The following is a 26,549-nucleotide window of genomic DNA, read 5'->3' as shown; positions in this document are numbered from 1 at the left end:
CCAGATTAAATCAGTAAACAATAAGTATCAGGCACATTCTGTAAAGGCACTGTGTGCCTGGATTTGGCTTCTTTTTGCAGCACTTACATGTCTTGGGTTAATATGTAATCTCTTCTTTATGAAGCTTTACTCACACAGGAGAACAACAGATTCTCATCTTGCTTTGCCTGTGTATACATACAGAGCTTACAGAGGAACAGCACACCCATGGATTTCATTTGACCCAAAACATAAGGAAAATATTGTTATTGCAGCTTCTCTGAGGCCTCTGTGTCACTAACAGGAGTAGCTATGTGGAGTAAAATGCTCTTGGACTCTATCTTATGTACCAGTGTCTGGCCACTGGACCATCTGAGCATAGTATGAAAGTACAGGGAAGGACAAAGGGAAAAATAACAGCACTCTGTATAATCTGCTATCTCAGGTGTGGCACAGGGCAACAGTGCAGAATATGTTTAAGTTAGGAAAATGTTTCTCTTTCTCTATAAGGATTTGGATTATACCTTTCCTGAGAATTCATATATGTTCTCAGGTGTGTGTGTGTGTGCATGTGTACCAGTAGTTAACCAACTGCCCAATTCATGAGGTGTGTCTGCATTTCTCACCAGTAGAGTCCTTAATGAGGACCAGGCATGGGGTGTCAGATCCTACATCAGATTGAACATGCTACTGAAACACCTGTGTAGTGTTATTTCAGATTGACACCTTTGAGTATATAAAAACTAAAATTGTCTTCATTACAAAGATATCATAAAGTCAAAATACAAATGGTAAACTAGAAAAAATATTTACAACATATATACAAAGGGCTAATTTCTTCCATTGCAAAGAGTTTGTACAAATCAAAAAGAAAAAGATGAATACACCATTAAAGAATGGGCAAAGAAGGCTGGGCGCAGTAGTTCGTGTCTGTAATCCCAGCACTTTGGGAGGCCAAGGTGGGTGGATCTCCTGAGGTCAGGGGTTCGAGACCAGCCTGACCAATATAGTGAAACCCCGTCTCTAATAAAAATACAAAAAAAAAAAAAAAAAAAATTAGCCAGGCATAGTGCATGCACCTGTAGTCCCAGCTATTCAGGAGGTTGAGACAAAAGAACTGCTTGAACCCGGGCAGCGGAGGTTGCAGTGAGCCGAGATTGTGCCACTGCATTCCAGCCTGGGTGACAGAGTGAGACTCTGTCTCAAAAAAAAAAAAAAAAAAAAGGGCAAAGAACATGAGCAGTCAGTTCACTGAAAAATAAATAGAATGGCCAAAAAATACACAAAAACATGCTCAACCTCATTCATAATTAATAAATAGGAATGAAAGTAACAATGATATCCATTTTTCACATAACAGATAACCAATGATTAAAAAATTCGGTAGGCCAGGTGCTGTGGCTCAAGCCTGTAATCCCAGCGCTTTGGGAGGTTGAGGCGGGTGGATCACTTGAGCCCAGGAGTTCAAAACCAGCCTGAGCAACCTGGCAAAATCCCGTCTCTACCAGAAAAAAAAAAAAAAAAATTAGCTGGGCTTGATGGTGTGCATGCCTATAGTCCCAGCTAGTTGGGAGGCTGAGGTGGGAGGATCTCTTGAGCCTGGGAGATTGAGGCTGCAGTGAGCTGGGAAGCTAGGATGGCACCACTACACTTCAGAGTGAGACCCTGTCTCAAAAAAAAAAAAAAAAAAAAAAAAAAAAAGAATTAGGTAATCTTTATTGTTGGTGAGATTATTGAACACAACCACTCTTACCTATTAATAATTAAATTATAATTTGGTACAATATGTAGAGTTCAATTTGGGAATATCTATGAAATTTTTTTTTTTTTTTTTTTTTTTTTTGAGACAGAGTCTCGCTCTGTCGCCCAGGCTGGAGTGCAGTGGCCGGATCTCAGCTCACTGCAAGCTCCGCCTCCCGGGTTCACGCCATTCTCCTGCCTCAGCCTCCCGAGTAGCTGGGACTACAGGCGCCCGCCACCTCGCCCGGCTAGTTTTTTGTATTTTTTTAGTAGAGATGGGGTTTCATCGTGTTAGCCAGGATGGTCTCGATCTCCTGACCTCGTGATCCACCTGTCTCGGCCTCCCAAAGTGCTGGGATTACAAGCTTGAGCCACCGCGCCCGGCTCTATGAAATTTTTAACTGCACTCTTTGCTGCAGGAATTTTACTTCTATGTAAATCTATCTGTAAATCCAAATATATGTAAGTAAATTCACAAAGGGTGTAGGAGCATAGGAGAATGTTCGTTGTAATGTTATTTGTAATAGCAAAAACCTGGAAATGACCTACATGTCCTCCATTCATTGGAGCCTAGTTAAATAAATTATGTGTTTCAGTATAAAAGTAAGACTTTCATTGTGAAAACGTCAAATAGCATAGAATATACTGGAAAAAAGTACAAATTCACCTCTCCTCTCCCAGGAGGAGCCCTAGAAAACCAACATGAACTGTTTGGTGAGTTGTGCTACAGACATTTTGTTTTGCACATCATGTATACACGTGTGTGTGTGTGTGTGTGTGTGTGTATATATATATATAATTTTTTAATGGCACTCTTTGCTCCAGGAGTTTTACTTGTATGAATCTATCTGTAGATTATACTTAGGTATACTTATTTTAAAATGTACTTATACACATTTTTAAAAGGAGGTGCCTATTTAAAAAGAAGGTAAAGGAGCAATATGTAACCATTTGGAAGGATATTCTGATACAATGTTAAGTTTAAAAAGTTTCAACATATATAATGTTATTTATGTGTTTATTGTTTTTATTTATTATTATTATTATTATTTTGAGACAGAGTTTCACTCTTGTTGCCCAGGTTGGAGTGCAATGGTGCAATCTTGGCTCACTGCAGCTTCTGCCTCCCGGGTTCAAGCAATTCTCCTGCCTCAGCCTCCAGAGTAGCTGGGATTACAGCACCTGCCATCACGCCTGGCTAATTTTTGTATTTTTAGTAGAGACAGGGTTTCACCATGTTGGCCAGACTGGTCTCGAACTCCTGGCCTCAGGTGATCCACCCACCTTGGCCTCCCAAAGTGCTGGGATTACATGCATCAGCCACCACGCCCGGCCTGCTTGTGTGTTTAAAAGAGTATATACATACATGCGTACATGGTGTTGTGCAAAACAAAATGTCTGTAGCGCTATTCACCAAACAGTTTGTGGTTGGCTTTCTAGAGCTCCTCCTGGGAAAGAAGAGGTGAACTTGTACGTTTTTTCCAGTACATTCTATGCTATTTGACATTTTCACAATGAAAATCTTACTTTTATATTGAAAACTAATTTAAAGGAAGAACAAATGCACAAGATGCAGCTCACCGAGGTAAACAAAGTAGGGGGCAATGATGCTGCCCACTCTGGAGGCCATGGATGTGACCCCCACTGCCATGTTCCTGACCAGGGTTGGGTAGAGCTCAGCAGTGAAGACATACAGCATGGAGAAAGCAGAGGTGATTCCAAATTTTCCCAGCATGACCAGACCAATGGATAAGAAGTAATAATCTGGAAAAGAGACCAGGTATAAGCAAGGGTGCTTTTAGAAGTGATACTTTCTTGTATCAGTTGTTTTTATTGTCTTTTTTGCTTCAGTGGGAGTATTTTTATTAACATAAATATATTCCCAAAATAGCATGTTCTCTTCCAGTGTCCTAGTATTTGGGCATGGACAAAGATGGAGCATGAGGGGTGGCTTTGTACTTTGTTCTACTGTTATTCTAGGTCATTAATGCATTCAGTGACCTTTGTTGACTTGTCTTTTGTTTGTTACAACAGTTTTATGGGTAAGCTATTAGCATGTTAATATAGTTAAGTTTTATCTTCAAAGAGGAGGACCAATCCTTTCTATCCAGTTTCTTATTACTAAGAAATGTGTATTTCTATTACTATCAATAATTTATTGACATTTTAATATTATGAGAACATCAGAAACAAGGGGAAAAGGGAAGCATATATCCTTTTGTGTGCTATTTAACTACTTAAAGATTCAGACCAGAAAACCACTGAATGTATCCTGGAACCGACATGTCCTTCTCACTGTAATACTTGAATATACACCCAGGGAAAAGGTTTGAGAGTGGCCAGAAATTAGGAATCATGACTATGAGTTAAAGGGAGATTTTAGGTGAGTCTTTCTGTGAAGGGGATAACTGGAAGAGTTACTTTTCCTCTTTGGTGCTTTCTGCTTCTCTGAGGCTGTCTCTTTTGTTTGGGGTAGTTGTTTTGAACACAGGAAACAACAAACGTAGTGAGCAATCACCTGTCTAATTGACTTATGAATGGCTTATGATGTAAAGGCTGAATAAACATGGAGCAGTGACTCAGAAGCAGCCTAGTCAATATGTGGGTCTTTTCTGGTAAGCTGTTCATCTTGGTTAACTTCTTACCCACAGGTACCAGTTGAATGAAGAGAAGCACACCTCCTCCCCAGAACAGTACTGCAGCTATGATATAACGCCTGGGCAGGGTTCGCAATAGCAGCCAGGCTGTAATGTAAGCTGGAATTTCAATCAAAGCAGAGAGGAAACAGTTCAGGTAGGCATCTCCATGTAAATTAGGAGTATCCAGAGACAGAGCAAAGTAACCCACTGAGGTCAGCATCCTGAAAGAAAAAGAGATGTTGTGAATTGCTCTAAAATTTTATGATGGTCAAGAAATTCTCTATATCTTGCTGTCCTATAAGTAGCCACAACCTTGTTGGCTACTTAAATTTAAATAAATTAAAATTAAATAAAACCACAAATTCAGTTCCTTAGTTATGCTAGCCACACTTCAAGTGCTCAATAGCCACGTGTAACTAGTGGCTACTATATTGAACAACACAGATATGAAATATTTCCGTCACTGCAGAAGGTTCTATTGGATAGTGCTAGTCTATATATACCAATATTCAACAATAACTTTTCTCAGGTAGTTGATTTCAAGTTTTCCTATTTCCTGAATAGTTTGTACCTCCTCAGTCTCTTAGAGCTATTATTTGAAGAAAAAATATTAGTCACATCAGTGAACATAAAATCCAGATTTCATTCTTTAACAAAAAAGAGATACAAGGGTCATACTGTGGGATTCACTTAGAATAAATTCCGATTCTCTTTAGGGAAAAGAGTGAATGTCCCCTAATGCTTCAAATTATCACAGAGTGCAGCCTGTATATTCTGTCATTATAGTTAACTTTCATGTAGAAGCTTCTCTGTGGGCCGTGTGTGGTGGCTCATGCCTGAAATCCCAGCACTTTGGGAGACCGAGGCAGGCAAATCACCTGAGGTCAGAAGTATGAGACCAGCCTGGCCAACATGGTGAAACTTCGTCCCTACTTAAAAGACAAAAATTAGCCAGGCGTGGTGGTGGCATGTGCCTATAATCCGAGCTACTTGGGAGGCTGAGACAGGAGAATAACTTGAACTTGGGAGGCGAAGGTTGCAGTGAGCTGAGATCGCGCCATTGCACTCCAGCCTGGGCGACAGAGCTAAACTCCATCTCAAAATAATAATAATAATAATAATAATAATAATAATAACCATTAATAAAAGAAGCTTCTCTGTGGAAAAAATAACTATGTAACTGAGTACCCCCATTTTTCTAAGGGATAGTTTATTTTCTCTCTCTCTTCTTTTCTCTTTCCTCCTTTTCCCCACTTTCTACATACCTCTTTAGAAGTGCAATTATAACCTTTTAACCTCCTCTTCACTAGACACTCCCTGCAGGGCCAGTTCATCTAACTATGTGCTTAGAAGATCCAGAGTGGAACTCTCACCCCCTAGATTTCCTCAAGCGATATCAGTCAATTTCCAACCTAAAGTATGCCTGCTAGAGTTTTTGGCCACCTATACAACCTGTTTCTGCCCATGAAGGCGCCAACTCAGCTGCCCAGTAGATAAGGCAGCAAGCTAGCCCTCTGAGCCCTCACCTGCTTGCATCCTCCCCTGCCTTTTAGAAGTGCCTGCTTTCCACTTCAAAAAGAGAAGCGGTACCCTTTAGGCAGGAAGCCGATACCCTTCTCCCTAAGCAAGATTTGGAATAAAAAGTCACTTTCGTTACATCAGACCTTGCTCTTGTTAATTGGACGCCGCAAGCTATGAGTGACTGAACCTGAGTTTCTGTTACAACTGCACTACGCAGACGCCCCTGTGTAGAAATTTGCTTATTATTAACATGACTGAGAAGCAGAGGATATCTGAAAAATGATTTCAGGAACACTGGTGGATCTTTTTACACATACTAGACCCAAATTAGATAATGCAAGGACTACTTCATAAACAAAACAAATAATTAAACTTTACTGCTCAAGGGATTTTAGTGATTTTCCCATTTAGTAATAGGAGCAGCTTAGATAGAACTAGTGACTAATTTTTTATTAGCTTAGTAGCATCACTGCCCAAGAGCATTTGCATCAGGGATATATATATGCTGAAATGTCAGAACTAAGAAGGCCGTGTACCTAGGACAGACTTGCTTAATTCAGAGGCAGAAGCTCTGTCATTGATCTCTTCTAATTGCCAAGTAAGATGGCCCTTAAAAATAAACTTAGATTAGCTGCAGCCTAAATCTGCCAGTTCTGACGATCATCGTGTGTGCGTGTCTCTGTGTGTGTGTGTGTGTGCGCGTGTGTGTGCTGCCATCATAGGGTAGGAATTTTCTTTTTTCTTTTTCTTTTTTTTCTTGGCAGATAAATTATTAAATCTAATCTATAAAGCCAATTCACTATTTCTGTGCCTGAAAGCCACTTGTTAGTTTGCTATCGGCACGTATAAGAAGCTTATCAAGGCTCCAATCCAGGCAATGGGGATCTAGGTTATTCTGGCCTCACTGTTCAATTGCCAGGTCAGCTTCAGGAAGCAGGAGCTGAATTAGCATCTCTGCCTCAGGCACCAGGGACATCATTAGTCTTAATCTCATAATTTTTGGTGGGGAGGGAACCCTTACCCAGGGACATCAATGATCTCAATCCCATAACTTTAGGAGGGGGAAAGGGAATGCTTTCCCTTTGGGCCCCAGTACTGCAGACTTAAATACTGTACCCTGTGCCTTTTTTTTTTTTTTTTTTTTTTTAAGATGGAGTCTTGCTCTGTTGCCTAGGCTAGAGTGCAGTAGTGTGATCTAGGCTCACTGGAACCTCCACCTCCTGGGTTCAAGGGATTCTCCTGCCTCAGCCTCCCGAGTAGCTGAGATTACAGGTATGCGCCACCATGCCCAGCTAATTTTTGTATTTTTAGTAGAGACAGGGTTTCACCATGTTGGCCAGATTGGTCTTGAACTCCTGACCTCAGGTGATCTGCCCACCTTGGCCTCCCAAAGTGCTGGGATTACAGGTGTGAGCCACTGCACCCAGTGACATTTTTTCAGTATCTAGTCCCGTGAACTGAATCGAGGCATTTCAAAATAATTCAGAACTTTATACTCTTAATTTTTCCCAGGAAAACCCAGGCGTTGCCATAATGTTCCTCTGAGTTAAAGAAAATCAGTTGCATACTTATGTGCCGGATGTCTGCATTTCCAGGTCACTTATTACTTACCATAGCAGCAAAGACATAATGGTCATTATGGCAATATTCCAAGTTCTGAATAGGTCCAGAATGAAAGCTTTCTGCTGCTTCAGGGGATTTAGCTCCTGTAAGCAAAATAATGCAAATAACCATGAGATTAAGAGGTAGTAAGGAAGTATCTTTGGCTATGATGCATGGGGAAAACTTATGCATGCAACTCTCACTTCACCTTGACTATGCTTAGAAGTCTGGGAATTGGAGGCAATAGGGCATCTACATATATAATGCTTATTCTGACACTTTAAAATGTTTGCAGACCATTTTACACAGAAGCCTTTTAAATATATAACACCCACTTCCCTGTCTTGTTATACAAAGCCTGTTGTCTAATATAGCCTTTCTCTGACTGACAGTCAGAGAATGGATGTCCTTTACCACACTGATCTGTGATCCTCAGGACTGCCTGTTGAAGGGTAGGGCCATGTAGTCCCTTCCTTGAGGCCATGTCTGCTTTTTACACTTCTCTGTTTATTTGCTTATTTGGTTTTTTTAGATGGAGTCGTGCCCTGTGGCCCAGGCTGGAGTGCAGTGGCGTGATCTCAGCTCACTGCAACCTCCACCTCCCAGGTTCAAGTGACTCTCCTCCCTCTCAGTCTTTAGCTTACTACTCTATAAAATGGGTATATTAATTGGGAGTTGAGAGACTAAATGAGATCATATATATATATGTAATATATGATCCATATATATATATATGAGCCATATATATATATGGCTTAGCACAGTGCTTGAACCATGGTAAATGTCCAATAAATTTAAACTATTATTATTATTATTATTACTGTATCATTGAGGAAAAGAGGCTAGCCATCAGCGGTCAGTGACAAATCCTTACTGCTATTGATGAGCTTATACTCTTTTACTTTTATTTATATTTATTTATTTACTTACTTGTTTGTTTTTTGAGAGGGAGTTTCACTCTTGTCGCCCAGGTTGGAGTGCAGTGGCACGATCTCAGCTCACTGCAACCTCCGCCTCCCAGGTTCAAGCAATTCTCCTGCCTTAGCCTCCTGAGTAGCTGAGATTACAGGCACCCACCACCACACCCGACTAATTTTTGTATTTTTAGTAGAGATGAGGTTTCGCCATATTGGCCAGGCTGGTCTCAAACTCCTGACTTTAGGTGATCCATCTACCTCAGCTTCCCAAAGTGCTGGGATTACAGGTGTGAGCAACCGTGCCCAGCCTATTCTTTTGCTTTTAATTTGCTGATATTAACTTGCCATGAGTTATGAATCAAGGTAACCAAGCTGATTAGAATTGAAACTAACGTAAAAATTATTAGGCTCTGAGGTGGGGAAATCTCTTAAGGATGAAGTACCAGGACTTTGTGACTTTGTGGCCCTACAGTGCATGTGCAGTAAGAGACTGAGGGAGGAATTTCTATTATGAAGAAGTGAGAGTGCCAGGCCTGCCTTCACAGCAGGTGCTCTCCAAATGTGAGTGTCCTTCTTTCAAGTAATGAGCAGACACTTACACAGCTCACAGCCACATTGCCTTTTCTCTACTGCATTATTTGGATTGTAGAGCCCCAGAACATGGGCCCCAGCAGAATAACCCTGGTACTACAACAAAGCAAAGCCCCTGCATAAACTAGTGGGAACTAGACATCCTCTTGGAGGGTTCTGGGGTGGTGCACACAGACAGGACCTGTGGACCAGGCCTGTGCTAACACTTGGTGGTTCCACAGGGCCCTTCTCAAATGCAGGTTGCCAGGTTCCTCCCTGGGCTTGCCTACTTCGACTCTTTTAAACAGAGGCCTGAGAATCTGTATTCTTAAAGCACTTGGGTGATTGTGATGAGCAGCCAGGATTGGAAACCTCAGAACGAGAATATCCTTATATCCAGTGGTTGTCCCTGGCCGGGGTGGAGCCACCAAAATGTCTTTGGATCAGGTACCAGGAGCAGGTTGAAGGTGCTTCTTCTGAAGCCAAGGATGCTTGAGATTGCTTTCTAAGACAATGCTCTACTCTATATCTTTTCCTGTCGAAGTTAATGCTACTGCCTCTAACATGAAGTGAAAAATCACAGTTGTTAAGAGCATGTGCTTTGGTGCTTGGGAGAACTAGGTCACAAATCCCAGTTTAACATCTGTGTGATCCTGGGCAAGTTCCTTAACTTCACTGTGCCTTAGTTTCTTTTTTTGGGGAAAAAAAAAAAAGCATGGGCATTAAATGAGCAGAACACAGTGCCTGGCATTTGGTAGGCTCTTCAATATCATTCTAAATAGGGTGCAATTGCTGGCACAGGGCTCTGCAGATCCTCCTAAAGAGGATCCTACGGGAGGTGAGCAGGGGAGATGACCAGGCCTCAGGAAAGCGCAAGCCCCCTTTCCCTTAATGGGTTTGTCCAGTTCAGGCTAGATGTGCATCATGGCAGGAAGAAAGAAGGCACTGTCAGGCTGAGGATGGTGGCTCACATCTGTAATCCTAGCACTTTGGGAGGCGGAGGCAGGAGGATTGCTTGAGCCCAGGAGTTTGAGACCAGCCTGGGCAACATAGTGAAACCCTGTCTCCACAAAAAAAAGACAAAAAGTTAGCTGGGTTTGGTGGCAATTGCCTATAGTCCCAGCTTGGGAGGTTGAGGTGGGAGGATTGCTTGAGCCCAGAAGGTTGAGGCTACAGCGAGCTGTAATTGCACTACCGCACTCCGGCCTGGGCAACACAGTGAGACTCAAAAATTTTTTTAAGTGTATATATATATGTATATAGATACACATACACACACACATATGTACATATTTATATATGTGTATGTGTGTATGTGTATCTATATATATATAAAGGCACTACCAGAACCATATGTTTTAACACTGAACTATATTCTTATTTGTCCATAACTATGTATCTCATATCTATTTTATGATTGCTTTCATCCATGTAGGTAAATCCCTATAACTAGAATGTAAGTTTCACAGATAGGAATCAGGCCACCTAGCTGATAAATACCAATAAACACCCAGCACAGTCCCGAAGGGCAGAAGTGTTAGACACTCTCAATGTTGTTGTTGTTGTTGTTGTTGTTTTATCCATTTAAATTGACTGAGATTTGAAATGGACTTCTTGACTTGAAGGGCAAAGGATTAAGGGATGTTTTGTCCTGGCAGCCCTCTGAGAGCTTGAGTTCATGGCCACTCTAAGCCTCTAGCCATAGCTAGAGTATCTGCTTCTGGAAAAGGTCCTGAAGGCCAGGGATCGGGGAAGCCCTCAGGGTGAGCAGTGGCATGCCCACCGTCCTCTACAGAGTTCTGCTTTCCACACTGCATGCTTTGGTGCAGGGCATGCATAATGCTACTGAAGCCACCATAGTCTTCTTTAGGTGTCCTGAGCAGACTGTTTCCTATCTCCTAGCCAGGAATGCTCTGCCCCATCCTCTCCACTCATTTAAATGAGTCCTGCTGTCCTCCCTGGCTTGGACCTGCCTCCAGCCATGGGCCACCCTGCTCTCTTTCTCTGTATTGCTAGCACACAGTGTCTCTTCTTAGATACTTACCCTTTCTTCCCTTATGCCATTCTTTATCTTTTTATCTAATCCTCTTGCCCATCTTAGTTACATTCTATGTTCCTTTAGAATTGGGGCTGTGTCTTATTTTTCTTATTTCCTCTAGGAGCCAGCACAGGGCATGGCACACTGCATATCCTCACGAACTGTCAGGAGATGTGGCTGCTTCCACAGGATATCAGCTTTTCCTTGTGGTCACCACCTTTCAAGTGTGTGCTTTCAGGCCTTAAGGTTCTAGACATGACACAGAGCAAGACTAAAGACATGCATAGCTTCCTCAGCAGTCTGTGGTAAGATTCAGGGTACAGTGGAGAACCCAGAGTGGACTAACCCTGAAACATATTTTTTCCACTTAATCTGGACATTTAAAAATCATCAGTACATAGCTGTGTCAGTGGTTTGGAGCAATGCCAATAGAAAGTTGATGATAAACTTGCAAAATAAAGGGAACTAGTATTTAATGAACACTTGCTATTTGCTAAGCAGTTTACATATATTATTGCATTTAATTCTTATAAACAGCCCTTTAAGGTGGATTTTATCTTAGAATTTAATCATGATTGTGTTCCTAAGGCATAGTGCAATGCCTGGTACATAGTGGGCACTTAACAAATATTGAATTAAGTTAAATTCCATAAAATCAAGAATGCATAGCTGATCTCAAGAGGAAACATCTGCAAATGCTTACCTCCACAGAATCAAATATCACTGCTGGTACAGCTATGTTGTTCATTTTTGCAGCTTTTTGGATGATATCTTCAGCCTCTCTAAATCTTCTCTGGGATATCAGCCATCGGGGAGATTCAGGAATGAACCTATAATTTATTTGTAATATTTAATAATTTTTCACAACAGCAGGGTTGGATACTATTAAATCTCAGTTTTCCCCAGATAGTTGTAATTTTGTAGAATTCTAGTTTGTCTTTTTAAAGGGAGTCCACATAAGATTTCTATTGGAGCATAGGAATAAATAAAAGCACCTTCAAGTTTCAAACTTCTGATCAAATTATAAGACTGATCATCAGTTGTGCTTGAGACCAGGACCAGACGATAAGGGGTGACATTAACTATGGGCATGTTTGAGCCAGGACATCTGGAGAAGTTCATCCAAAACTTATAGGCATTGTGGCTCATAAAAGAAATGTAGCTACTAGACTGTAAGTTCCCCTAGAGAAGAGACTGTCTTTGCAGTGGGTCCATCCTAAGGAGAATTGCTGGTGTCCCAGCTGGTGACATTCACAATTTATTGGGAAAAGGATGGCCAGGGCATCTGTGTTCTTGATCTTTTCCTTTAGTCAAAAGAGAAGGTGAGGGCACTGACACCTGCCTGTGTGGGGTCCCCATGGCTTTCAACAGATTCCCAGATCAGCGAGTGCCCAAACCAGTTTTTGCGAGATGAGCCCTAATGTTGTCTTTTTGTTAACATCTAAAAGCTTATTGTTTTAAATTACATAGTCTATTACCATTTATAGCTGATGCTCAAACACAGTTGCAAATAATAGGACTTCTATTCTTTCTAAATTTTTATTTCTCAAAATCTTTTAGCCATTCTCCTGTCAGCTCTCATTTTCCTTACCTATTGTTAGTACAGATGGTCCCTAACTTATGATGGTTTGACTTACGATTTTTCTACTATAGGAGAAAAGTGATATGCATTGAGTAGAAACCTTACTTTGAGTACTCATACATACAGCCATTCTGTTGTTCACTTCCAGTACAGTATTTAATAAATTACATGAAATATTCAACACTTAATTATAAAATAGGTTTTGTGTTAGAAAATGTTGCCCAACTGTAGGCTAATGTTAGTGTTCTGAGCATGTTTAAGGTAGGTCGGGCTGAGCTATGATATTTGGTAGGGATGCAGGGCAGGCAAGCCCCAGAGTGGGGTTTGGCCCATGAGGGTTCTTGGCTTTGCCCAGGAAATAATTCAAGGGCAAACTGGAGGTGGAAGAAAACAGCTTTATTGAAGAGACAATGTTACAGCTCAGTGACTGCTCCTGCAGAGCAGGGCTGCCCCACAGGCAGAGTAGCAGCTCAGGACAGTTTTGCACTCATATTTATAACTACTTTTAATTACATGTAGATGAAAGGGCAGTTTATGCAGAAGTTTCTAGGGAAAGGGTAGTAATTTTTGGGTCATTGGGTCATTGCCATGGAAAGGGGCAATAAAGCCTGAGTGTTGTCATGGCAACAGTAAACTGACATGGCACACTGGTGGGCGTGTCTTATGGAAAGCATCTTCTGCCCTGGCTCTGTTTTAGCTGGTCCTCAGTTTGGTCCGGTGTCCAAGCCCTGGCTCTGGAGTCATGTCTGGCTTCCTACCTCAGTAGGTTAGATGTATTGACCTGGAATATTCTCAATTTACAATCAGCTTATTGGGATGTAACCCCATTATAAGTCGAAGAGCATCTGTACTTACTTAGCCTAGAAAACAAATTATAAGTAGCAGGCACAGAGTCCTCTATAATTAATTGGCCCAAATCCACACTAGGAATAAGCTCAGAGCAAAACAAATGACGAACTAGCAGGTCCCCTCTCCAGCTTACTAGCACATGAGTTGAAAAATGAGCTCAGTTTGCATTTTTCAGAATATGCCTTTAGTTGGTCCCTATAGGAACTACAATAATATTAGGTCACCGACTTCCAGTAATTAGAACTGTGTTGTCCAATAGAAACTTCTGAAATGTTCTGTATCTGTGCTAAGACAGCACCCACTAACCACATGTAGCTATTGAGCTAGTGTGATTGAAGAAACGAAAATGTAATTTTATTTACTTTTAATTAATTTTAATTTAAATAGCTGCATGTGACTGGTGGCTACTATATTAGTGCAGAATTGGAGATCTTACTACACAGCCACGATATACCTCATGGATAGATGCTTCTACTTTGGGCCAGTATCTTTCTCCAACCAGATTATGCTTAGAAATATTCTACCTTTTTTTCTACAGATCACTGGCCTCAGATTCTTAATGTTTAATCAGCTAGAAATTGCATAGCTTTCCTCATGTTTCATCTATGGCCTGCTTCCCTACCCCATCCCCACCCCCTATACATATACTCCATTCACACCTGTGGCCGCTTACTGCCAAGCCTTTTAAAGGAAACTTGGGACATAAAAAGTTCCCCAAACCACCAGCAATGCCTCTATGTAAGTTTATCTCCCATTTCTAGCCCACTGTACTCAGGGCCACTGGTATCTCTAGTTTTGAATTGCTTTGATATCTTTGTGTGTGTGCACATAATCTCAAATCTAGCTGATCATTTCAAGAGTCAGTGGAGTGCCAAATGAGGTTGCACACTATAATCTCTCTGTAGATTTAATTCACACTAAACAGGAGTGAGGTGTTGCTGGAGAGCTTGTCTCATACTGAGCAGGCGGCAGGGTCCACGTCAGCTCTAAGCATCCCCCCATATCCCAACCACTAGACTGATGAGCATCCCTTTGGGAAGCCCCACCTGCAAGGATGGGATGTTCAGAAGAAAGCTATTTTCTTTTACAGGAAAATGATAAGACCATTGATAAACGTTCAGGGGGAGCATTCAGCTTTTCAGTGCTGGTCCTGGGCTGGCTCTATCTGGGCCAAGTCCTGTCCCTGGTACAGTATGCCCACAGCCAGGAGCACTCATGGACTGGACCCTGGGAAACAGAAGAAAGAGCTCTCCTTAGGGCAGAGTGAGCAGGCTCCCTGTGGGATGGACCTTCTCGCTGGAAACTCTGGAGGCTAACTCTGGAGGGCTAATGGATCAGAGCTGTTCATTCCTCGCTGTGACATATGGTCCTGAGGCAAATCCCATCCCTACTAATCTCTGTACAGCCAATCAGGGGCCTTACATTGTTATTCTCTCTCTCTTTCTCTCTCTGTCTCTCTTTCTCTCTAATAGAATCATACATTAATAAGATTGATTATAACTTTTTTCGAGACAGCATCTCATTCTATCCAGGCTGGAGTGCAGTGGCATGATCATAGAACTCACTGTAATCTTGAACTCCCAGGCTCAAGGGACCCTCCCACCTCCACCTCCTAAGTAGCTGGGACTACAGGCACTCACCACTGCACCCAGCTAATTTTTTATTTTTAGTACAGACAGGGTTTTGACATGTTGCCCGGGCTGGTTTTGAACTGCTGGGCTAAAGTGATCCTCCCAACTTGGCCTCCCAAAGTGCTGGGATTACAGGTGTGAACCACCATACCTGGCTAATTATAACACTTTGAAAGTACTGGTCCCTTAGGTCAAAATGACAACTAGAGCCAGAGCACATAGTTTATTAAAATCATTCAGCTGAAGAGGCAGAAAAAAACCTTTGAATAATCTTGTCTTGTGTCTTGAGAGAACCTCTAGTCACTAACATCTTTTCCAATAAATTCAGTTAGCAAGGGAGTTGTGGAGAGAGGGACAGATGATGATGATGATAATTACTCTCATTCAGAAAATTGCTCTGCTCTTGTAAATCTGGGATGCTTTCCTTGGAGGCACAGCTATGTAGATAATGGCCAGCCCTTATTCACTGCTCCTCAGGCCGGGTTTCCTGGTCCTCAGACAGGGTTCCAGAGGAGTGTTGCAAATCAGAATAATTCCTAACCTTTAACAAACTATCAACTCCACCTGCACACTTCATGCCAAGAATTTACACTGGTAAATCACGGCACTCTTACAGATCGTGAGAATACAGGGGCTTAGAGTGAGCCTACCTGATCTGCGCTGTCTAGTCAGACAGGTGGCCTGCCTGTCAACCTCTATGACTGCCTAACAGATGCAGTAAGATAAAGGCCTAGACAGCTTCCCAGTCAGGAGGTGTCCAAAGGACAGGGCAACCATGAGGTCTAGTCTAAATTGTGAGTTCTGAAAAATGATCAAAGAAGCTGGTGTTATGTGTAAGCAGGTAGAAGTTATGCAGTTCAGTGAAACTAGTCAGTGCTGGAGGATTTGACTCTGATATAATGAAATCAAACCAAGAAGAATTAATGAGAGAGAAAGAGAATGAGAGAGAGACAGAACCAGACCCACCAATGGAAGGAATCCCTTTCCTCTTGCTTAAATATGAAAAAGCAAGGAAACAGGAAATCCCCAAAGAGAGGGTATGTCTGACACCTTATTCCATGATTTTTACTTTATTCTTTCACCTAAAATCTCCCAGATAGTCATACTGGGTAAGACTGCGGCCAGAATCTTCAAACTTTGTTATTCCTATAACTGTTGTGTTATACTGAGTTGAAATTGAGTTGGGAGGTTGTGGGAGGAGAGAAGAGAACATTTCTCTAACAATTTATTAAATAAAAAGTAATTTTCTCACTCTTCAAGACATAGCAGATAAATAGGCACACTACCATAAGTGCTAATAAATAGGCTTCCCTTTCATAGATGCTAATCATTATATGGTAGGGAAGCTTGAAGAATTACATTAGTAGGATAGAGTGAGATTTTTCTAGAGAGAGAAAAGTGATGAAAGAGCAGGGGGCAGAGTTAAAAACAACAAAATCCAACACCACCAGCGCCACAAATAAGTAGCAACAGACAAGAGTGGCTGGTGTCAAGGAAGAGATTGGAATCCTGAGAATGTGCTTTTTAGGACAATGGAGACTCAAACTCCAGCACACAGGCCCACCCACAATGAGGCAAAAACTCCCAGCTTGGAAACTGGCCTCTGCGAGTTCCGTGGAGGTCATACAAGCCCAAGCTAGGTCAGCACCAGGCTCCAGGTGTGTTCCAGGTGTACTGACCCGCAGCAGAGGGCCTGTCTGGGGACGAGTCACACTCACCACCACAGCGGGACGCACAGCACTCCCGGCACCGTCAGCGCCAGCAGCAGCATCCGCCAGTCTCTGATGAAGTAAGCAAACAGTGGCAGCAGCATATAGCCAACTGCAAAAAATGTGCATACTCCTAATGTAGAGAATATAATACGAACTGACTTGCCAAGAATTTCTGTTCCTGTTCAAAACAAGGGAGGAGTATTAGCATATTATCTCACTTTAATATTTGCTTTTTATATCATTATGTGGCAGTTAGAATTCAAACTATCACCAATTAGAAAAGGGGAAAGGTATTTGCCTCGTTGCCCAGAGCAGGCATGGTCAGGGTAGAGGAAGGTGGGAAGTGATCCAAGACTTGGCAACTTATAGAAGGCTGAATTTCCATGAGATTTTAACGGAGCCATAGATTTATTTATTTTTAATTTATTATTATTATTATTATTATTATTATTATTATTATTATTATTATTTTGAGACAAAATCTCCCTCTGTTGCCCGGGCTGCAGTGCAGTGGCGCGATCTCAGCTCACTGCAACCTCTGCCTCCCAAGCTCAAGTGACCTTCCCACTTTGGCCTTCCGAATAGCTGGGACTACAGGCGCACACCACCAGGCCTGGCTAATTTTTGTATTTTTGGTAGAGACAGGGTTTCGCCATGTTGGCCAGGCTGGTCTCGAACTCCTGACCTCAAGTGATCCACCTGCCTTGGCCTCCCAAAATGTTGGGATTACAGGCGTGAGCCACCATCCCTGGCCAATTTATTTTAAGGCCATTCCATGTCATAAAAATATGCCCAGCCCCAAGAGCTAATCCCTTCTGAGAATGCCACATTTCCAAAATAAGAGCCCCAACATGAGAAGCAGAGAGAACGTTTCAGGAGACAAACAGTGGCTCTTCTGAGGGGCCATGTGGGGTCACGGTGTGTGTAGCCTTTCCAACAGTTCTGAACTGTAAATAAACAGACATTGGCCCATCAGGAAGCAGTGGAGAGTTCACCGTTTCCAAGACCTCAGGACACACTTACCCATGCCTGAGCCCTGAGAAATCAGTTGGAGTGAGCTGGCTCTGGAGGTGCACAGACAGGCCTTCAGCACCCAGGACTGAATTCCCTGCAGCCATGCTGTGCCCAGAGATCAGCCCAGGCAGACACAGTCCATTTGGACCAAGGAAAGAAAAGCAGGAGCTGTTCTGCCGCCCCTGCAGGCAGCAGCCCTAGACCTGGCCACACACTCATTGAACTCCACAGAGCTTTCCCTGAACAGCAGAAAGGCCCATGACTGCTTGGTGCGGGCACTGCTTTTTGGGAAAGGACATGCAGGCGACTGTTGGCCTCTGCTCAGTGCCACAGTGGATCACTCGGCACCAGATGGGAGTCCAAGAACAAAGCTCCTTCTCTTGTCACGGAGCTCCGGGCCCTTTCCAGAGTCTGCCCTTGGTTCTCTACACCTAAGGCGGAGATCTGACCAATGGCAATGGCTCTGCCTTTTGTTGGGGATCTGCCCACACTACAGAGTAGTGACCCGGAAGATACAAAACAGATAATTCAAAGGTCATTCATGCTTGCCTTTCAAGAGAGATTTTCTCAATCATGTTTATATGTTCTAGGCACAAGCAAAGGGATTAAGAGCTCATTCCAGAGAAGCAGCAAAATTACTACGTTGGCTGGTTTCTCATTTTATCACCTACCTGTTCCCATCCCACCCCACTCATTCTCCCTCACTGTTCACAATTGAGAGATCTGCCTTAGTGGGTCCCTCTCGAGAGGCCATTTAAAAACCCGGACTGACAGAAACAGCCAGTACTTTGTGCCTCCTGCGTCCCATGTTGGAGACAATTGTCCTAACCACCCAGAGCATTGCTCAGCCTATAAACCCATTTCCAAGGATAGGGCTTGACTTCTTTGAGGATCATGAGTATGATTTCCAGGTCTTTTCTGACCTCATTAATGACCTTCCTGCTATGCACTGGTTTCTAAACCCTTTGGCTGTGATTATGATGTGGAAATAAATAGAGGGTGCTTTATTCCTAAGCAGAGATTCAGAAGTGAAGCAGCAGAGGGTTTGATTTTGGAAAAGAGAGAGTGTGCAGGATCAAGTGAGAATCTTGCAGAATTGTGAGGCCAGAGGAGCTTTATCCTACCTTCATGACCTTGTTAAGAAAAGAGAAGTTACACTACTGGGTTCCTGGATAATTTCCCTCTCTAAGCGTGAGTCTCAGACCAGAACAGTTATATAACTTTGCAGAGTGCGTGTTGGGGACAGAGACTTTATGGGTCTCTCTCTTTGCCTTCCTGTGGACAGCATGGATGGTACAAATTAAAACAATTCCTTTTTAGCCCTACTTTCTGCTCTCTGACTTTTAGGCAGTCACCTTTCCTTAAACAGGATCACCATCTTCACAGCTAGCATTTTTTTTAGTAGATACTTTGAGACAGGTTCCAGGCTAAGTGTTTACATATATTATCTCTTTGACCCTTCACACCAGTTATATAAAAACTAATATTCCAGGCAAGGCACAGTGGCTTATGCCTGTAATCCCAGCACTTTGGGAGGCCAAGGTAGGCAGATCACCTGAGGTCAGGAGTTCGAAACCAGCCTGACCAATACGATGAAACCCGTCTCTACTAAGTAAACAAAAATTAGCCAGGCATGGTGGCATGGGCCTGTAATCCCAGCTACTCGGGAGGCTGAGACAGGATAATCACTTGAACCCAGGAGGCAGAGGTTGCAGTGAGCTGAGATCATGCCACTGCACTCCAGCCTGGGCAACAAGAGCAAAACTCCATCTCAAACAAAAACAAAAATAAAAACTAATGTTCCTCCTACTTTACACATAATTAGCTGAGACTTCAGAGTTAAAGCCAGTTGCCTAAATTCATGCACATAATAAGTGGTGTACCAGGATTCAAGCCTTATTTGCTCTATGAATACTGGTCTACCTTACAAAAAAAAAAAAAAAAAAAATTACTGGGGGCATGACTTGGCCTTATAACGCAGTTCTTCAACTGAGATTCCAATAGAGACATGAGGGGAGATGGGTAAGGCCATATCCTGATTTCACTTTTACAATTTTCTTTTTTTTCTTTCTTTTTTTTTTTTTTTTGAGATAGACTTGTGCTCTGTCGCCTAGGCCAGAGTGCAGTGGTGCAATCTCAGCTCACTATAACCTCTGCCTCCTGGGTTCAAGCAATTTTCCTGCCTCAGCCTCCCAAGTAGCTGGGACTACAGGCGCTTGCCACCATGCCTGGCTAATTTTTGTATTTTTAGTAGAGATGGGGTTTTGCCATATTGGCCAGGCTGGTCTTGAACTCCTGACCTCAGGTGATCCACCCACCTTATCCCCCTTTCAGAAGTAGAGTTGCATTTTCCCTTCCTGGGCTTGTCACTGGAGGCCAGCCAGCCCCCTCTGAGGAATGCTAGGAGAGAAGCCTGATTACACAGATCTTTCATGGCCTGTCGCTGCCACGAGCTTTCCATGTGGCAGTAAAACAGATGACAGTGGTGACTCCTGCTGTGCTGACTGGGGATCCCTGTCCTGGTCCCCTGTGCTCTGTCTGCCTCTTCTGTCTGCTTTGCTTCTAGGGCAAAGCCTGGTTGGTCTTGGTCTGGCTGGGCCTCTGAGTTTCTCCTGGGAGTGAAACATTGACATCTAAGCCAAAGGGACATGACCTGGCTAGGATGAGGGCCAGGATAGCCTTAGGAGTATTGCCCACCACCTGTCACACCCATCTGAATCTGAGCACTCTCTCCAAGAGGAGGTGACTTAGAGAGGGCCAGGCTCCCTTCCATGTAGAGCAGTACCTGCCCCAGGAACTGCTGGGCCCATTCCACACAGAGGCAGGACATGCATCTTCATAAATGACCAACATAGGCTCTAAGTAGACCCCAGCTCAAGAAATGAGACTGTAGTGCAGCTGCCAGGATATGAGGTAAGAGCCAGGAACTCTGGGCTAGGAGTGTCCTCCATCTGGCAAGGGGAGAGCCTGGGTTCCTTGATGCTAAGTTGCTACTAGAGTGACTGTGATAAACCCTCCTTCGTGGAGATATTATTATGAAGACTGAGACCATGTATGTAAAGTGCCTAGGAGGGTGTCTGGCATGTGGCAGGTGCTCAGTAATAATTATTCTTTATCCTGGTCAAGCAGTTGAAATGTGCTGCATGTCAGAGGAATGATGGAAAGTACAATGCCTTTGATGCAAAAAGGCCCAGTGAAGACAGTAGAACCCCTCTTCAAGGCTTAACAGATGTTCGCCTGCTCAGGGCTTCCCCTCTCTCTACACCAATCACTCTAGTCAAAAGTAACATTTCCTATCTCTGTGTATACCCAGTAATATGTGCCCCACTCCCTTGACCCATGTCCCCATGTCCACAGTGACAGCTGCATTGGCTGCAGAGGCACAACCAGGCAGTGAGCTCCTTGTAAATAGACAGGCGTGAGTTCTTGCTCTTCCCTGGGTCCCCCCAGTTCTTCCCTCTCATGGTGCAATGCAAATAAGGTATGCCAGCAAATTTCTGCATCATGTTCATGGATTTATATGCCAGCTCATCCCTTGGAAATTTTGAGGCAACTTCAAATTTAAATACAATAAAATAATGGTAACATTAAAGTAAGATATAAAGAAAAGTAAAAAGTTGTGCCTTGCTGAAAAGAACAAAAATATGCAGCTATTTTGAAAACAGTTTGGCAGTTCCTCAAAAGGTTAAATATAGAATCAGCATAGGGCCTAGCAGAGGTCCTACCTTATACCCAAGAGAATTAAAAACATATATCCACTAGGCCAGGCGCAGTGGCTCAAGCCTGTAATCCCAGCACTTTAGGAGGCCGAGATGGGCGGATCACGAGGTCAGGAGATCAAGACTATCCTGGCTAACACGGTGAAACCCCGTCTCTACTAAAAATACAAAAAAAATTAGCCGGGCGAGATGGCGGGCGCCTGTAATCCCAGCTACTCGGGAGGCTGAGGCAGGAGAATGGCGTGAACCTGGGAGGCAGAGCTTGCAGTGAGCTGAGATCCGGCCACTGCAATCCAGCCTGGGCAACAGAGCAAGACTCCGCCTCAAAAAAACAAAAAAACAAAAAAACAAAAAACATATATCCACAAAAATACTTATTCTCTAATGTTCATAGCATTATTCGTAACAGCCCCAAAGTAGAAACACCCAGATGTTCAATGACTGATGAATGGATGACCAAAATGTGTTGTCTTCATCCAGTGGAATACTAATTCATGCTACAACATGGATCAACCTTGAAAACAAGTGAATTCAGTCACAAAGGCTACATAATATATGATTCTGTTTATATGAAATGTGCGGAATAGGAAAATCCATTAAAGGCAGAATGTAAATTAGTGGTTGCCAGGGGCATGAGGAAGAGGGAAATGACTGCTAATTCGTATAGGGTTTCTTTTCAGGGTGATGAGGAGTTAGATAGTGTTGCTGGCTGTACAACGTTGTGAATATACTAAAAAACACTGAATTATACACTTCAAAAGTGTGAATATCATGGTATGCAAATCTGTCATGGACTGAATGTTTGTGTCCCTCCATTATTCATACATTGATCCCCTGACCTGATAGGATATAGGATTAGTGTCCTTACAAGAAGAGACACCAGAGAGTGAGCTCTCTATGGCTTGCTCTCTCTTGCTTTCCCTTTCTCTGAGCACTTGCGCAGAAGAAAGACTTAGAGAGAAGGCAGCCATCTGCAACCCAACAGGAGAACCCTCACCAGACACTAACCCTGCTGGCACTTTGATCCTGGACTTCTACCCTCCACAGCTGTGGGAAATAAATTTCGGTTGTTTAAATCACCCAGTCTACAGGATTTTGTTATGGCATCCCAAACAGGCTAAGACAAAATTATATTTCAACTTTTCAATTTAAAAACAGTAAAAAAAAAATATATATATATGGCTGATAAAAGCTGCATCATTGATGTAGTTACATTTCAAATTTGCCCGAGCTTCCTGGTAGCCAGAGTTGTAAAGGAAGATGCCATCACTCATACACCTATCAAAAGGAGGAACCTCTAGACGTCAGAGGAAGCAAAGCTTTAAATGGTTCAGCATGCCCAAAGACCTGTCACATGGGAGGTTGATGTTAGAAGTACTGAAAAATACTGAATTAATGAATCAGTCAGGACAGGAGGTAATTAACTTTTTGTGTTTAAGCAGCTAGTTATGGGGGATAAGAGAGGCTACTGATGGTATTCTACCCAGAAGGCCGTTGACAGGTGGAGGGCATTATTTCTGGGCAACAGTAGCAGATTGTGAGGGGAGCTGCAGCATGGGTAGGTTAGTGTCCTTGGTCCCGAGTGGTCATTTCCGCCTAAACCAGCATCATTCCGGCAACACCATCACGTCTAGGCATGTCTGCTTTATGCTGTGTTGGGTAGCACTGTTCTGTCTTTCTCTTTTCTAGCTATGACTCTGGCAGCCTTGATCATTTTTAAAAAGCAGCACAAAACAAGGACTCATTTCTGCACTGCTTTGACAGTGGGAGGAATTTGGCTTCCCAAGTTAATGTGAAATTATCATGCAGGGTTTTGCCAACCCTTCCTTAGGGCCAGAGGGCGGAAGCGAAGGCACTTACCAAACTCCTCAGCCCAGACCACACCCTTTGGTTTATTTTAGTCAAATACAACCTGGAATTAAGCTATTTTATCCCAGAAACACCAGAGAGCGCTGCTGCACTGTAGGGAAGCTAGCAGCCACTTTGTCTTTGTACTGTGTCCCCCAACCCCAGGCGCTGACTGAGGTGTCCAGCCATTCCAGAGCAGGCTGGTTTTTGGGGACAGTTAAACTTTCAGACCTGAGAACCCAACACAGTGAGTCTCATACCAGGACACAAAAGCCAGCAATTTCTTGCAGAGCACAATGGAGTAAAACTGTCACCGGAGAGGCTCCCATAGCACCCTACAACAGGCCTGGCCCCAGGCTGATAGCAAGCCCTCAGAGGCCTGGATCCCGGCTGATAGCGAGGCTGCTGCACCCAGGGTCTTACGTACTGACTGCTGGCTTGACTGATCTTCCATGGCCTTACTTTCCCCTTGGCCCTCTTACCCTTCTTTACCCTGCATGTGGGACCACACGCTGCATGGGGAGCTGGGAGGAGAGTAGATGATAGTGTCAGAGCCAGGGGGCAGCCCTTTCCTGTAGGAAACCTGGGGTATGCTCTCCCTGCCTCACCCACTCACATAGGGGAGGCTTGGAGGCCCCAGAAGCACAATGTGCCACCGAAAAGGCAGATCTCAATGCTGCCCATTCTATAGAACCGGGGATGCCACCACCTGGCACAAATCCCACCTTGTTCCCATTCCCACGGAGAGAGCTTCTCTGGCTTCACCGTGACTCTCTGCCCTTTTGTTCTAGATGGTCCTTCAGGTCCTCCTGGGATATCGGCCTGCTGGTCACAGTCTTCTGTTCTGGGGAGGCCTGTTTGGTTTTTGGTATGTGTCTGGCCCAAGCAGAGCCACATGTTGGGTTTTTCAGGCTTAGGGAGGATCATCACACGGAAGATGGATTCTGGGGACTTTGAACATGAAGACAATAGGCTTTGCCTTGTGTTCTTGGAGCCACTGGGGACTAGGAGGTTGTAATTTCTGTCCTAAGATCCTCCAACCTCCAGTTTCCAACAACGCTGGCCTGAAGCTCCCTGTGCCCTCTACACAAAAGATCTTCAAGAAAATCTTACCCAGCTCCTTCCCCCTGCAGGAAGGGGAGCAGCCTCCTCCCGCTGGGGCCTGCTGAAGAGTGTGCTATCTGCTGGGACCATGTGGCTCCAGCATGTTCTTCCCACCTTCTCTCCTCCCTCCTCCTCTCTGCAGACACTGAGGCTGAGCCCATGGCACGGGGCTCTTTGCAAATAATTAAGGGAGTAGAGTTGGAATATTTCCATTCTGGCAACTTGACAGAAGGTATACACACCATCAGTTAAGACAGCACAGCATCTCCAAAGCCAATGAGTCCTTCAGACTCTTAAGAAGCAATCAGAGTCACCTAACCAGATTCGGACTTTTGAGGCAAGAAGAATCATTAGACTTCTATTAAAGGAGTATTAATAATGATGCTGTGACAATAGGGACAAATTGGGATGGTATTGAGCCACCTAGAATATATTATCACCCTAGAGATGATGGGAACTGGTGTCTACTATCCCAGAGATACCCCTCACCTCTGCTTCTCTCATTTGCCCATTCGCTGGGCTCAGAGAACACACTCTTTCACTCCTGTGGATGACCCTCATCAACTTGCTTGGAGCTCACCTAACTCCCTCCCAGGAAAAGCTGCTGAGGGCCCCAGGGACCTCCTCATGACCTTGTAGCTGATGAGTCTTCCTCATGCAGCCTGACAGCAGATGGGGCTACTATCAGTGCAGGGAGGCTTGTCCTGTGCTTAGCTGATAGACTCTGGGGTGGGCTCTGACTTAGGGTGAGGCCAGATCGGCCCAGTGATGGCGGTCTGGCACTGAACTCCCCCTGTCTGCATGAGCCTCCCCACCTGTGTACTGGCCACAGTGACTACCCTAAGTCCCTTCACAGGCAACCAGGAAGAAGTCTCAAGCCTATACAACTCAAATCAAAGACATCTTCAGGCTGCCCTTCCCCTAAAATGTCCTCCTCTGTGCCTCTCTTAAGCCCTGTGCTCCTGAGAATGTGTCTCAGCTGTTGTGCAGCTGGTTCTTAATGGCTCCAGCTCTTCCTCACCATATTTCAGGGCTCAGCACAGAGGTGGCTCCCTGTGAGTGCCTGCCTTGCCCCTGACTTGCTCCAAGAGCTCCCTCCCAACACACATATATCCAAAGGCTTTGGAAGCACAGCCCAATGGCCCAATGACTTCCTCTTTCTGGGCCTTTCAGAGGGTGGGAGGGAAGTACCCCGTGTCCCAGAAGCCATTCCTACCTAGTATGAAGGCTACCACATAGTTGGAGATCTGGCCCATGCCCACGATGAGAAATAACACAGTGAACATCTCCCAGCTGATGGAGAAAATCTGCAGGAAGCTGAAGCCAGTCTGTACAGCCATGGTTGCGAAGAGAACGTTCTTCCTGCCAAACCTAGAGAATGCAGTATAACCAAAAACATGAGATGTATAGGTTGCCAAGGTGTGTTGCAAGCCCTGAGTCAGGCATCAATGCAGACTTAGTGTTTTTTCAGGACTCTGGCAGACTTTTTTCCCTGTCACACCCTCCCATCTTCCTCCTTGGTGAGGTCTCAGGCATCTGTCTGCTCAGGAGATAGCTTTTGAGATTCTCAGCTTCCTGTGGAGTCACCATGCCTCAAAAGCACGGAGCAGCATACGCAAGGACCATGTGGAAATATGCTCTTTAGAGGGAGCCACAGATAGACGCTACCAGCACATTTCTGGAAAGTGGGTACAGCACAGATTGCAGATATTTCTTGAATCAGCAACATGAAAATTCTGTAAATCCAGAACTAAGAGTCACTCTGCAAGTGGTTTTTAACCTTGGCTGCACTTGAAATCACCTGGAGAGCTTGGAAAAAATACTGATGCCAGCACTCCACCTCCCAAGATTTTAGGATACAGTTTGGGTATTAGGATTTTGGAGTTTCCCAGATGAGTAGCACACAACCAAAATTGCAAACCACTGCTCTGTGGGAAGGTGTAGCTTTCAGCAATGTCTTTCAGTGACACTGAAGTTGGTTTAAGTGTTACCTTCACATTCTGGTAGTGATCAGTGGGTAGAATGGAGCACAGGTGTGAGCAAAACAGCTTTTCCTGCCCCATTTTCCAAACTCAGGTCTTTGG

At 43.8% G+C, this 26,549-nt stretch overlaps 1 protein-coding gene and 1 long non-coding RNA gene across 2 annotated transcripts in view; one reads left to right on the top strand and one right to left on the bottom strand.

Annotated features, from left to right (window-relative positions):
- The window catches only part of SLC22A4 (solute carrier family 22 member 4), a 53,902-nt gene that overhangs the window by 4,185 nt on the left and 23,168 nt on the right, over positions 1–26,549 (bottom strand). The window contains exons 3-8 of the mRNA XM_025386936.1: positions 25,682–25,836; positions 16,787–16,958; positions 11,710–11,836; positions 7,491–7,585; positions 4,365–4,579; positions 3,301–3,483 (exon numbers count right to left, since the gene is read on the bottom strand). Of these exons, the coding sequence (XP_025242721.1) occupies positions 3,301–3,483; positions 4,365–4,579; positions 7,491–7,585; positions 11,710–11,836; positions 16,787–16,958; positions 25,682–25,836 (947 nt within the window). The remainder of the gene's footprint in view (positions 1–3,300; positions 3,484–4,364; positions 4,580–7,490; positions 7,586–11,709; positions 11,837–16,786; positions 16,959–25,681; positions 25,837–26,549) is intronic.
- Positions 1–26,549, top strand: part of LOC112625719 — a 57,893-nt gene that overhangs the window by 29,735 nt on the left and 1,609 nt on the right. The window contains exons 6-7 of the long non-coding RNA XR_003119757.1: positions 4,371–4,512; positions 7,030–7,151. This is a non-coding gene — a long non-coding RNA (uncharacterized LOC112625719). The remainder of the gene's footprint in view (positions 1–4,370; positions 4,513–7,029; positions 7,152–26,549) is intronic.

Source organism: Theropithecus gelada, chromosome 6, assembly GCF_003255815.1.
Source record: "Theropithecus gelada isolate Dixy chromosome 6, Tgel_1.0, whole genome shotgun sequence".
In the NCBI taxonomy this organism is placed as follows: Eukaryota; Metazoa; Chordata; class Mammalia; order Primates; family Cercopithecidae; genus Theropithecus; species Theropithecus gelada.
The sequence above is the reverse complement of the archived record's forward strand: the minus strand, read 5'-3'. Positions and strand labels throughout refer to the sequence as shown.